This window comes from Triticum aestivum, chromosome 5D (genome assembly GCF_018294505.1).
Source record: "Triticum aestivum cultivar Chinese Spring chromosome 5D, IWGSC CS RefSeq v2.1, whole genome shotgun sequence".
Taxonomy (NCBI): domain Eukaryota; kingdom Viridiplantae; phylum Streptophyta; class Magnoliopsida; order Poales; family Poaceae; genus Triticum; species Triticum aestivum.
The window spans coordinates 523265070-523279635 of NC_057808.1; the positions used below are offsets into that span (position 1 = coordinate 523265070).

The 14566-nt window shown below is 46.3% G+C and overlaps 1 protein-coding gene across 1 annotated transcript in view; it reads right to left on the reverse strand.

Annotated features, from left to right (window-relative positions):
• Window positions 1-12977, reverse strand: part of LOC123121088 (uncharacterized) — a 91707-nt gene extending 78730 nt beyond the window's left edge. Inside the window, exon 1 of the mRNA XM_044541014.1 lies at window positions 12779-12977. Within this exon, the coding sequence (XP_044396949.1) occupies window positions 12779-12977 (199 nt within the window). The remainder of the gene's footprint in view (window positions 1-12778) is intronic.
• Window positions 12978-14566: the final 1589 nt, after the last annotated feature.

Below are 14566 nucleotides of genomic sequence, written 5' to 3' on the forward strand. Positions count from 1 at the left end.
ATGAACCGAACCCTTCCTGGCCTACCTTAATAGGCGGGAGCTCCCCGAGGACCAGAATGAGGCTCATTGCATCGTTCGACGTTCGAAAGCCTACATGGTTCATGAAGGTGAACTCTACAAGAAAAGTACTACCGAAGTCCTTCAAAGATGTATCTCCGAAGAGGAGGGGCGGCAGCTCTTGGCCGAAATCCATGCTAGCCTTGGTGGCCATCACGCCGCAGCTCGGGCCCTTGTAAGTAAGGCCTTCCGTACTGGTTTTTTCTGGCCCACGGCCCGAGCAGATGCACAGGACCTCGTCCAATGCTGTGTCGGATGCCAGCTTTTCGCCAATCAAAGCCATATGCCGCCTACCGCCCTACAAACAATCCCCATTACGTGGCCTTTTGCGGTCTGGGGGCTGGACATGGTCGGACCCCTTAAAGGGGGAAGTCATAAGAAAAAATACCTGCTGGTTATGGTAGATCAATTCACTAAGTGGATAGAGGCCAAGCCAGTTAAAACAGCTGAAGCTGGACCAGTGATAGATTTCATATCCGGCGTCGTACACCGTTATGGTGTCCCGCACAGCATCATCACCAACAACGGCTCTAACTTCACAGCCGACGAGGTAAAAACTTGGTGTGCTAACCTGGGCATAAAGCTCGATTACGCCTCCGTATATCACCCTCAAACAAACGGTCAAGTCGAACAGGCCAATGGCCTGATAATGAGCGGCATTAAACCCAGACTCGTGCGATCTCTAAAGGAGTCGGACAAACACTAGGTCGAGAAGCTTGACTCCGTACTCTGGGGGCTGCGGACCACACCCAATCGCATGACCGGATACACACCGTTCTTCATGGTGTATGGCGCAGAGGCTGTCTTGCCCTGCGATATTATTCATGACTCACCTCGAGTGCGCATGTACGAAGAGAGAGAGGCCGAGCTCGATCGGCAAGATGACTTAGATGGCCTGGAGGAGGAGCACGATGTCGCAAAAGCTCGTTACGCATTCTACCGACAACAAGCTCAAAGATACCAAAGCAGAGAAGTGCGGGCCAAGCCTTATAATGTAGGTGAACTCGTTCTAAGCCTACCAGAGAAAAAAAAGGACAAACTCAAGCCCAAATGGGAGGGTCCCTTCTTTATAGATGAAGTTCTCACTGGAGGAGCCTATCGCCTTCGTAATGCATCGGACAATCGCTTAGAGCCGAACCCATGGAACGCTGCCAGACTCCCAAGATTCTACGCCTAAGTCTGGACACATTGGTCATTACCTTTTTTCTCTTTTTTCTCTTTCTTCTTTTTGTTTGTTTTACGATTTCTAGCGTGTGTTCGGGTAAGCCACACACTTGCGGGGAATACATCTTTAAATGTACATACCCCACTATAACTGGGGGCGTCTTTCAAATAGAATCTCTTTATTATCTCGAGCATAAAGCTCACCATATATATATGTGTATTTTTTTGCTCATATACGTCCTGTCTTCGCCATTATATGCACATCTATGACTTAAGTTTTTGCCAAGCTGGGTTGCCTGGCTCCTGTGCTTATGCCCTACGTTCCCGCTTGTTCGGCAAGGGCATAAAGGGAGCACCTCTGCGATTGTTACAGCCGGGTCATCCGGACATGTACCTCAGACGGGTGAAGCCGAAAGCTAGCGTTCTTAAGGGAATAATTGGTCGGCGGGAAAAGACGAATTGCTTTCGTAGCAGTATAAACTACTAAAAAACAAAGACTCCTATGATTCTTTCGCATCACAGCTTAGTCATGCATAAATGCATGCTGACCCAGGAAGAGGAACCCTAAACGGAACTATTCTTTCTGGAAGATGTTTCTTATGTTAAAAGGTAATATAACATAACTCCCTGAATACAGTTTGTCTATTCAAGCATTATGACCGGACCGCCTGGTTCCCGAACATACTTGGTGTTTCCCACAGGTATAGTATTCGGAAACACTCCACCCTTGGGTTTCGGAGGCTAAAAGCGGAAGGTCCGCCATGACAATCTTTTACAAATCGGTCGGAGATAAGTTTTGCTGATAAAGTGTATTGTCACATAAAATCACAAAACTACTCTTTATCTATGCCATCTATCAGGCTGTCTAGTTTACAATCCTGCTGTGAAAATTTGGCGGCTATCTTTATTTGGTCATACACCAAGCTACTGGAATTTCTTGTTCGTCTAGTCCCTGAGGTCCAACCCGTGCCATATGATTCGGATCAAGTCCGGTCTACCGTGTTTTCACCATGGCCCAGGCCTCTCGTGCACCTTCTCGACATGCCGATGCCTTCCAAAGCTCAAAGCGAAGACGAGCTCCTTTGAATAGCTCTGCGAGCTCCCCCATTAGTCCGGGAGGAGAATCGGATGTCCATAACGCCTTCGCCATACTCCTCACCGTCTTCCGAGCTTGCTCATGAACCTTGGATAACTCTTGCAGCAAGTCGCCTTGAAATCCGGACACTTCCCCTTCAGGCCGCCTAGTCAATAAGCCTACAGGAACAATCTCGTAAAACAACAATTTCCATCAAGGGACCACATGAAAGACAGGTTAAAAGGACATACTAAATATGCCACCTTTCAGCTTTCTGTTTTCCTTCAAGGCATCCGACAGTTGGGCTCTTACGTCCTTCAGTTCCTCTGCTTGCTAGATGTTGGTATCCTATAGTTTGTTTTTCTCATTAATGGTCCGTGTCAACACACGTTGACCAGTGGCTTCTTGCCCTTCGGCATGTTCTTTGGCCGCCTCAGCAGCCTTTAGCCTCTCCTCCAACTGATTTACCGACCCTGCCGCTGTTAAGCAATGCATATTTAAAAATCATTGTTGCCGCAGAATCGTACTTTCCGGAAACGGTTGCACTTACCATTCGATGCCTTCTGGGATTCTTTAAATCTTCCAGTCTGGCGGTGGCAACAGCTAGCTTGGTCTGACATTCTTCAAGCTCCTGAGACAGTCTGTTGTTCTTCTCCGTGAGTACCTGATTATACAACGATCCTTAAATCAGTTGCGCCAACTGCTTCAAGTCTCGGGGGCTACTGGCATATGATTATCGAATCTACACAAAGCCTTTACCCGCATATCCTTTGAAAGCTGGTGTGTAGCTCCGGCACGTCCATCCCGAGCAGCCCGGATATATGCATCCACAGAGCTGAGGGTGTTGAACGCCTCTTCGGTGAAACTTGGATCGCGCATGGCCTCTTTCCCCTGCCGATGGACCATCGCGCTCTCCACTTTGGAATTGGTGATGGATACATTATCCGAATCCTCTTGGAGGTGACAATCCGGCGTAGCGCCCGTACTAACCCTGGCCCTTGTGGCAGGGTCCGGGGCCGGATTGTCCGACGCACGGCTGGCGAGATCTCCGGATACAGTCCGGTGTACGCTCTTCCAGAAATATAGCACAGCGGGGCACGTCACAATCCATCCGATTCGCTGAGTGCGGGTTGAAAACTATACCTCTTCGGAGAATGAGGAGGCTCGGTAGTATCACCGCCCGCCTTTCTTTTCAAAGACTCGCCCTGCGCGAGCGTCGCCTTCTTGGAGGACACCTTCGATACGGCTCCTTCGGAGCATGAGATAGTGCGGTGGGTGAGGTGCAACGGGAAAGCTCTTATTGAAGAGATGTCTCCTGTGCACTTACGTGGGAGGAGGGGAGAAGGCCGGGATAATCGGCTGTGATGGCCACTTCTGTGCCGTCGTAGCTCTCCTGATAAAAGACCCCCTCCTTAAGCTCTATAAATATATCCGGGTCCTCTTTGAATCCGGGATCCAGGTCCCGAATATGGTCCTCTGGCTGCGGAGCGGGGCTATAGATCCCCGCGACGACCTTTCTCCATTCCTGTTAAAAATAGTTGGATTAAGTTCAACTATGCATGACTCAGGAAGAGGATTGAGTAAGGCTAATGACCAAAAGCTCACCCAGTCAGCAGGGTTTTACATGGAAAGACCTTCTCGGCATTTAAGGCGAATAAAATCTTCTTTCTCCCCTTTATAAAGATGAGCCAACATTGCAGCCAAGGCGGCAAAGTTGTCCAGACCCTTGTGCCCGCAACGTGATGCGTCATCTTCCCCATTGTAATGCCACATGGGGGGTCCTCTGGATTGGAGTGGCTGAACGCCTCACGTTATTGAAATCGCCATTACCTCAATTATAGATAGTCCGGAGTGGGCGAGTATTTTAATCTTGCTCATTAACTTCTTAATCTCTGCACTGTCTTCCTCCTCGAGGCTCCGAGGACGCCAGCTGGTGCGCTTCTTTAACGGAGCATTGGAAAATTCGGGAAGGCCTCGCCGGATTGGGTCTGGGAGAACAACGTCTTCAATATAAAACCATTCTGAGGGCCACTCTTCGGATGCCTTCTTCGGAGTGCCGGACAAGTATCCTGTCCCGGCTACGCGCCATACTTCGGCACCGCCCACCTCGAATATGGATCCCTTTTGGGAGCGGGGGACGAGGCAGAAAAGTTTCCTACATAACTCAAAATGGGCCTCGCAGCCTAGGGACAGCTCGCAAAGAGCGACGAAACCCGCGATGTGCAGAATGGAGCCCGGCGTGAGATTGTGCAGTTGGAGGCCATAATACTCCAGGAGACCTCGGAGGAAAGGGTGGATAGGAAATCCAACTCCTCTTAATATGAAGGAAACGAAGCACGCTTGCTCCCCTTTAGTAGGATTGGGGAAATTTTCCGCCAGGGCCTCGCCATTGATAGAAGTTAATCCCGCCCGAACGGGGACTAGATCCGCGGGAGGGAGATATCCCTGCGTCTGAAGCTTGGTCAGCTGGGCATGGGATACCGAGCAGCTCTCCCAATCTCCTTTTTGAGGGCCGTGGGGGCGTGAGGAAGAACTGGGAGCGCCAGCCATGTTTGCACGGTTTCCTATGGCAAGCTCTAAGGATTTTCGCCTGGTGTCGAATGGCATCTGAGATCCAATCTCCTTAAATAGACGCCTTCCCTTCAAAGTCAGGGTGTTATCTGTAAAAACACTTGGACCCTTCGTATTCGTCTGACACGTGGAAGCCGAGGCAGTGGTGGCGAAGAAACCGAAGGGTATGATATTTGATATAAAGTCGAAGCTGTCCGAAGTACCATGGAGGGCCCACCTTACAAAGTCGAAGATATAAAACCGAATACAGTTCTTTTCTTCAATTGCTTTGGAGTATTTGGAGGAGGAACCTGCCTTGCAATGCCGAAGACAATCTGCGCGTCGGACACATCGTCATTGAAGCCTAGTTCGGGGCTACTAAGGGAGTCCTGGATTAGGAGGTCCCCGGGCATTCGGGCTATGTGACATGGGCCGGACAAATGGGATGTGAAGATACGAGATTGGAGGCCTTCCCCCGTGTCCGGATGGGACTCTCCTTTGCGTGGATGGCAAGCCTGGCGTTCGGATATGAAGCTTCCTTTCTCTATAAACTGACTCTGTACAAACCCTAGTGATACGTCTCCAACGTATCTATAATTTTTGATTATTCCATGCTATTATATTATCTGTTTTGGATGTTTAATGGGCTTTATTATGCACTTTTATATTATTTTTGGGACTAACCTATTAACCGAAGGCCGAGTGCAAATTGTTGTTTTTTCGCCTATTTCAGTGTTTCGCAGAAAAGGAATATCAAACGGAATCCAAACGGAATGAAACCTTTGCGAGGATCGTTTTTGGAACAAACGCAATCCAGGAGACTTGGAGTGGACGTCAAGGAAGCAACGAGGCGGCCACGAGGTAGGAGGGCGCGCCCGGGGGGGTAGGCGCGCCCCCCACCCTCGTGGGCCCCTCGTGGCTCCACCAACCTACTTCTTTCGCCTATATATACTCATATACCCTGAAAACATCCAGGAGCACCACGAAACCCTATTTCCACCACCGCAACCTTTTGTACCCGTCCCATCTTGGGGCCTTTTCCGGCGCTCCGCCGGAGGGGCAATCGATCACGGAGGGCTTCTACATCAACACCATAGCCTCTCCGATGATGTGTGGGTAGTTTACCACAGACCTTCGGGTCCATAGTTATTAGCTAGATGGCTTCTTCTCTCTCTCTGGATCTCAATACAAAGTTCTCCTCGATTCTCTTGGAGATCTATTCGATGTAATTCTTTTTGCGGTGTGTTTGTCGAGATCCGATGAATTGTGGGTTTATGATCAAGATTATCTATGAATAATATTTGATTCTTCTCTGAATTCTTATATGCATGATTTAATATCTTTGCAAGTCTCTTCGAATTATCAGTTTGGTTTGGCCTACTAGATTGATCTTTCTTGCAATGGGAGAAGTGCTTAGCTTTGGGTTCAATCTTGCGGTGTCCTTTCCCAGTGACAGCAGGGGCAGCAAGGCACGTATTGTATTGTTGCCATCGAGGATACAAAGATGGGGTTTATATCATATTGCTTGAGTTTATCCCTCTACATCATGTCATCTTGCTCGTTACTCTGTTCCTACGAACTTAATACTCTCGATGCATGCTGGATAGCGGTCGATGTGTGGAGTAATAGTAGTAGATGCAGAATCGTTTCGGTCTACTTGTCACGGACGTGATGCCTATATACATGATCATGCCTAGATATTCTCATAACTATGCACTTTTCTGTCAATTGCTCGACAGTAATTCGTTCACCCACCGTAGAATTTGCTATCTTGAGAGAAGCCACTAGTGAAACATATGGCCCCCGGGTCTATCTTCCATCATATTAATCTCCCGTCAACGTGCTATTTCTGTCGCCGTTTATTTTGCAATCTTTACTTTTCAATCTATACAACAAAAATACCAAAAATATTTATCTTATTATCTTTATCAAATCTCACTTTTGCAAGTGGCCGTGAAGGGATTGACAACCCCTTTATCGCGTTGGTTGCAAGGTTCTTGATTGTTTGTGCAGGTATGAGGGATTTGCGTGTAGTCTCCTACTGGATTGATACCTTGGTTCTCAAAAACTGAGGGAAATACTTACGTTACTTTGCTGCATCACCCTTTCCTCTTCAAGGGAAAACCGACGCGTGCTCAAGAGGTAGCAAGAAGGATTTCTGGCGCCGTTGCCGGGGAGATTTGCACGAAGTCAAGTCAAGATTTGATCTCCCGTCAACGAGCCATTTCTGGCACCGTTGCCAGGGAGATCTACGCACAAGTCAAGACATACCAAGTACCCATCACAAACTCTTATCCCTCGCATTACATTATTTGCCATTTGCCTCTCGTTTTCCTCTCCCCCACTTCACCCTTGCCGTTTTATTCGCTCTCCTTCCGTTCGATCTTGTGTTACCATGTGAATTCTTTTTGCTTGCATCTTCGCTTGCTAAAAGTTTATGGATCCTCATCCCCTTGCTAATCTTTTTAAGAGATCCAATTATTATGAACCAATTTCTAGTGATTTGAGTGCACTAGATTATCTTTATGAGGTTTTGCTTGAAATTCGTGAATCTGAAAATTGTGATGAAGAAATTTATGAAGAGATTCACGATAACTCCTTGAATAAAAAGCATGATTACAATGATTTTACTATAAATTCTCTTGATGTCAATTAAGCTAATAATATGCAAAACCCTAAGCTTGGGTATGCTAGTTTTGCTATGTCTACTACTTGTTGCAATGATCATGATTGGGATGATTTTTCTTATGATCTTGAAAATGTATTTAAGCCCCATGATGATTATGAGATTGATAATAATGTTTGCAATAATACTGAAAGTGGGTTTGGAAGAGTGTCAACTTTAGATCCCACATATTTGGATAAAGTTCAATCTTATGAAATTTTGGATAAAAGTGGGTTCGGAGAGGTCATGACTTTAGTTAATGATATTCCCACTATTTTGGAAGAGTGTCAACTTTGCATGCATGTGGATCATGTAGAGAAAATTTTATGTGATAGCTATTTTGTTTAATTTGCCTATGATCCTACATGTAATTATTATGAGAGAGGAAAATATGGTTGTAGAAATTTTTATCTTACTAAATTACCTCTCGTCATGTTGAGATTGCTATCGTCTCTTTCTTCTTCCTTGCATATGCTAATTTTTGCTTGCTATGATAATTTGTTTGCTTATGAAATGCCTATGCATAGGAATTATGTTAGACTTAGATGTGTTTATCACGTGTTCTTTGATGCTCTCTTTGTGCTTTAATTCTTGTCTTTGATGTGAGCATCATTAAAATTATCAATGCCTAGCTAGGGGCGTTAAACGATAGCGCTTGTTGGGAGGCAACTCAATTTTATTTTTGTTCCTGTTTAGTAATAAATAATTCATCTAGCCTTTGTTTAGATGTGGTTTTATCTTTTAATTAGTGTTTGTGCCAAGTAAAGCCTATAAGATTTTCTTGGGTGATAATTATTTGATCTTGCTGAAAAAGACAGAAACTTTCTGCTCACGAAAGCAATTGTTAAAAATCACCAAAAAGTGATAAAATATTGATTCCAATTGCAGTATATCAATAATAAAATTATCTAGGTCTTCCTATTTTGGTAGAATGTTTGGAGTTCAGAAGTATGCGTTTGATACAGATTGCTACAGACTGTTCTGTTTTTTATAGATTCTGTTTTTCGTGTGTTGTTTGCTTATTTTAATGAATCTATGGGTAGTATCGGGGGGTATGAACCATAGAGAAGTTGGAATACAGTAGGTTTAACACCAATATAAATAAAGAATGAGTTCATTACAGTATCTTAAAGTGGTGGATTGTTTTATTTCGCTAACGGAGCTCATGAGATTTTCTGTTGAGTTTTGTGTTGTGAAGTTTTCAAATTTTTGGGTAAAGATTTGATGGATTTTGGAACAAGGAGTGGCAAGAGCCTAAGCTTGGGGATGCCGAAGGCACCCCAAGGTAAAATTCAAGGACAACCAAAAGCCTAAGCTTCGGGATGCCCCGGAAGGCATCCCCTCTTTCGTCTTCGTCTATCGGTAACTTTACTTGAGGCTATATTTTTATTCACCACATGATATGTGTTTTGCTTGGAGCGTCTTGTATGATTTGAGTATTTGCTTTTTAGTTTACCACAATCATCCTTGCTGTACACACCTTTTGGAGAGACACACATGAATCGGAATTTATTAGAATACTCTATGTGCTTCACTTATATCTTTTGAGCTAGATAATTTTGCTCTAGTGCTTCACTTATATCTTTTTAGAGCACGGTGGTGGTTTTATTTTATACAAATAATTGGTCTCTCATGCTTCACTTATATTATTTTGAGAGCCCTTTAGAACAGCATGGTAATTTGCTTTGGCTATAAAATTAGTCCTAATATGATAGGCATCCAAGATGGGTATAATAAAAACTTTCATAAAAAGTGCATTGAATACTATGAGAAGTTTGATACTTGATGATTGTTTTGAGATATGAAGATGGTAATATTAAAGTTGTGCTAGTTGAGTAATTGTGAATTTGAGAAATACTTGTGTTGAGGTTTGCAAGTCCCGTAGCATGCACGTATGGTAACCATTGTGTAACAAATTTGAAGCATGATGTATTTCTTTGATTGTCATCCTTTGTGTGGAGGTCGGGATCGCGCGATGGTAAACTCCTACCAACCCTTCCCCTAGGAGCATGCGTGTAGTGCTTGGTTTTGATGACTTGTAGATTTTTGCAATAAGTATGTGAGTTCTTTATGACTAATGTTGAGTCCATGGATTATACGCACTCTCACCTTTCCATCATTGCTAGCCTCTTAGGTACCGTGCATTGCCCTTTCTCGCCTTGAGAGTTGGTGCAAACTTCGCCGGTGCATCCAACCCCCGTGATATGATATGCTCTATCACACATAAACCTCCTTATATATTCCTCAAAACAGCCACCATACCTACCTATTATGGCATTTCCATAGCCATTCCGAGATATATTGCCATGCAACTTTCCACCGTTTCATTTATTATGACACGCTTCATCATTGTCATATTGCCTTGCATGATCATGTATTTGACATCGTATTTGTGGCAAAGCCACCATGCATAATTTATCATACATGTCACTCTTGATTCATTGCCCATCCCGGTACACCGCCGGAGGCATTCATATAGAGTCATATTTTGTTCTAGTATCGAGTTGTAATCATTGAGTTGTAAATAAATAGAAGTGTGATGATCATCATTAATAGAGCATTGTCCCAAATAAGAAAAAGAGAAAGGCCAAATTAAAAAAGGCCCCAAAAAGGGAAATAAAAGGGACAATGCTACTATCCTTTTTCCACACTTGTGCTTCAAAGTAGCACCATGATCTTTATGATAGAGAGTCTCTTATTTTGTCACTTTCATATACTAGTGGGAATTTTTCATTATAGAACTTGGCTTGTATATTCCAACAATGGGCTTCCTCAAATGCCCTAGGTCTTCGTGAGCAAGCAAGTTGGATGCACACCCACTTAGTTTGTTTTGTTGAGCTTTCATACATTTATAGCTCTAGTGCATCCGTTGCATGGCAATCCCTACTCCTTGCATTGACATCAATTGATGGGCATCTCCCTAGCCCGTTGATTAGCCGTGTCATTGTGAGACTTTCTCCTTTTTTGTCTTCTCCACATAACCCCCATCATCATATTCTATTCCACCCATAGTGCTATGTCCATGGCTCACGCTCATGTATTGCATGAAAATTGGAAAAGTTTGAGAATACTAAAGTATGAAACAATTGCTTGGCTGAAACCGAAGTTGTGCATGATTTGGGATATTTTGTGTGACGAAGATGGAGCATAGCCAAACTATATGATTTTGTAGGGATGAACTTTCTCTGGCCATGTTATTTTGAGAAGACATAATTGCTTAGTTAGTATGCTTGAAGTATTATTATTTTTAGGTCAATATTAAAATTTTATCTTGAATCTTTCGGATCTGAACATTCATGCCACAATAAAGAAAATTACATTGAGATTATGTTAGGTAGCATTCACATCAAAAAATCTGTTTTTATCATTTACCTACTCGAGGACGAGCAGGAATTAAGCTTGGGGATGCTTGATACGTCTCCAACGTATCTATAATTTTTTATTGTTCCATGCTATTATATTATCTGTTTTGGATGTTTAATGGGCTTTATTATGCACTTTAATATTAATTTTGGGAGTAACCTATTAACCGAAGGCCCGGTGCAAATTGTTGTTTTTTTGCCTATTTCAGTGTTTCGCAGAAAAGGAATATCAAACGGGATCCAAACGGAATGAAACATTCGCGAGGATCATTTTTGGAACAAACGCAATCCAGGAGACTTCGAGTGGACGTCAAGGAAGCAACGATACGGCCACGAGGTAGGAGGGCGCGCCCAGGGGGGTAGGCGCGCCCCCCACTCTCGTGGGCCCCTCGTGGCTCCACCGACCTACTTCTTTCGCCTATATATACTCGTATACCCTGAAAACTCCAGGAGAACCACGAAACCCTATTTCCACCGCCGCAACCTTCCATACCCATGAGATCCCATCTTGGGGCCTTTTTCGGCGCTCCGCCGGAGGGGGAATCGATCACGGAGGGCTTCTACATCAACACCATAGCCTATCCGATGATGTGTGAGTAGTTTACCACAGACCTTCGGGTCCATAGTTATTAGCTAGATGGCTTCTTCTCTCTCTTTGGATCTCAATACAAAGTTCTCCTCGATTCTCTTGGAGATCTATTCGATGTAATTCTTTTTGCGGTGTGCTTGTCGAGATCCGATGAATTGTGGGTTTATGATCAAGATTATCTATGAACAATATTTGATTCTTCTCTGAATTCTTATATGCATGATTTAATATCTTTGCAAGTCTCTTCGAATTATCAGTTTGGTTTGGCCTACTAGATTGATCTTTCTTGCAATGGGAGAAGTGCTTAGCTTTGGGTTCAATCTTGCGGTGTCCTTTCCCAGTGACAGCAGGGGCAGCAAGGCACGTATTGTATTGTTTCCATCGAGGATAAAAATATGGGTTTTATATCATATTGCTCGAGTTTATCCCTCTACATCATGCCATCTTGCTTAATGCGTTACTTTGTTCCTATGAACTTAATACTCTAGATGCATGCTGGATAGCGGTCGATGTGTGGAGTAATAGTAGTAGATGCGGAATCGTTTCGGTCTACTTGTCACGGACGTGATGCCTATATACACCTAGATATTCTCATAACTATGCGCTTTTCTATCAATTGCTCGACAGTAATTCGTTCACCCACCGTAGAATTTGCTATCTTGAGAGAAGCCACTAGTGAAACCTATGGCCCCTGGGTCTATCTTCCATCATATTAATCTCCCACCAACGTGCTATTTCTGTCGCCGTTTGTTTTCCAATCTTTACTTTTTAATCTACAACAAAAATACCAAAAATATTTATCTTATTATCTTTATCAGATCTCACTTTTGCAAGTGGCCTTGAAGGTATTGACAACCCCTTTATCGCGTTGGTTGCAAGGTTCTTGATTGTTTGTGCAGGTACGAGGGATTTGCGTGTAGTCTCCTACTGGATTGATACCTTGGTTCTCAAAAACTGAGGGAAATACTTACGCTACTTTGCTGCATCACCCTTTCCTCTTCAAGGGAAAACCAACGCATGCTCAAGAGGTAGCACCTAGCCCCTCCGGTGTCAGTATAAACCGGAGGGTTTAGTCTGTAGAGGCGATCACAATCATACAAGTTAGACATCTAGGGTTTAGCCATTACGATCTCGAGGTAGATCAACTCTTGTACCCCCTATACTCATCAAAGTCAATCAAGCAGGAAGTAGAGTATTACCTCCATTAAGAGGGCCTGAACCTGGGTAAACATCTTGTCCCCCGCCTCCTGTTCCTTCGATCCTCAGACGCACAGTTTGGGACCCCCTACGCGAGATCGGACGGTTTTGACACCGACAGCGGGCGTCTGGGAGCACGCCGGCCAGCATATGCCGCGCGCGTTTCCTCGCGCCTCCGAATGACGAGCCACCGGCCACCGGTGTGACGTTGAGGTCGATGGGCGCAGGTGCTGGCATGGAAGGCACCACCACCCTCACGTCGGGCGAGCACTCCATGCCGAGGCGGGAGGCCTGCGAGTACACGTGGAAGCCAGGCATCGGGGTGCAAGCCGACACGCGGGGTGAGTCGGGCAGCACCATCCGAGGAAACGCCGATGAGCTGGTGCTGGCCGCGGCGACGGCGGCGTTGACGAGGCCGTGCTGGCTAGGGTTTAACCCTAACATGTAGAGCGCCTCCCTCGTTGCCGCCGCGACGCGGGCGTTGGTGACCTCCTGCTGCGCGGCGGCGGCAACCTCATCCCTCGCGTCCGTGGCGTGCCTCCGACCCTTCCTCTTGGCCGACTCCCTTGCCCGTTGTTCGGGCATCAGCGCCTTCTTTGGCTTGGGCGCGGCGACGGTCTTGCACGGGGCACGAGGCTTGCCTTTCCCGGAGGGGGCGGTCGTCATGCCAGACGAGGCGAGGGAGGCGAGGCCGGCGGCGGCGTCAAGGTCGAGGTCGCCGTCCATGGCGTGTGTGGAGCGGGAGCGCGCGCGGGCGGGAGGGTTTTTGGGAGAAATGGTGGTGGCTGCCACCGACCGGCGGGCCCGGGGAGAGGAGTTAGCGCGCGCGTCCGTCTCTTGTCCGCGCCGATGCAAATTCGGCTCAAAATTGGGCCGGAATTGGGTCGCCATGCGGACGCCAAGCGGACGCGCATCCATTTGGGTCGGTGCATTGGGCCGCCTTTTGTGTCCGCTGAGGGAGTCCCGGATTAGGGGGTCCTCGGACAACCGGACTATATCCTTTGGCCGGACTATTGGACTATGAAGATACAAGATTGAAGACTTCGTCCCGTGTCCGGGTGGGACTCTCCTTTGCGTGGAAGGCAAGCTTGGCATTTCGGATATGTAGATCTCCTCCCTTGTAACCGACTCTGTGTAACCCTAGCCCGCTCCGGTGTCTATATAAACCGGAGGGTTTAGTCCGTAGGGCAACAACAATCATAATCATAGGCTAGCTTCTAGGGTTTAGCCTCTACGATCTCGTGGTAGATCAACTCTTGTAATACTCGTATCATCAAGATCAATCAAGCAGGAAGTAGGGTATTACCTCCATCGAGAGGGCCCGAACCTGGGTAAACATTGTGTCCCCCGCCTCCTGTTACCATCCGCCTTAGACGCACAGTTCGGGACCCCCTACCTGAGATCCGCCGGTTTTGACACCGAGATTGGTGCTTTCATTGAGAGTTCCACTGTGTCGTCATCATAAGGCTTGATGGCTCGTCTCATTGTCAAGGACAACATCACCTCTGGGGGAGCCCTGGCTGTAGGCCAAACTCTCCGACTAGGCGGCTTCGTCATGACCGCCCGCTCGGCCGTTGCGCCGACGATGACTTCTCAGGTCATCGAAAACAGCCTCCGCGTTGGCTTGGAATTCGCCGAGCAGATGGATCCAATGGAGCTCTCTTCCTTGAACGAGCTCTTGGATCGCATTGCCGCCTTGGGAGTCGCCACGAACTATGATCGGATCGGGCTTAAACCCGACCAAAGGGAGATTAACTCTCCGCCGGTCACCCATCAGATAGCGGTGGTGGAGGAGCAACGCAGCAATTCTTCCTCTATCTTGAGGACAAACTATGTCCGGATTCCCGAGCTCTCCGAGCCGGATACCCATCTCCGGGAGGACATGGCCCAAGCTTTGAACCTGGAAT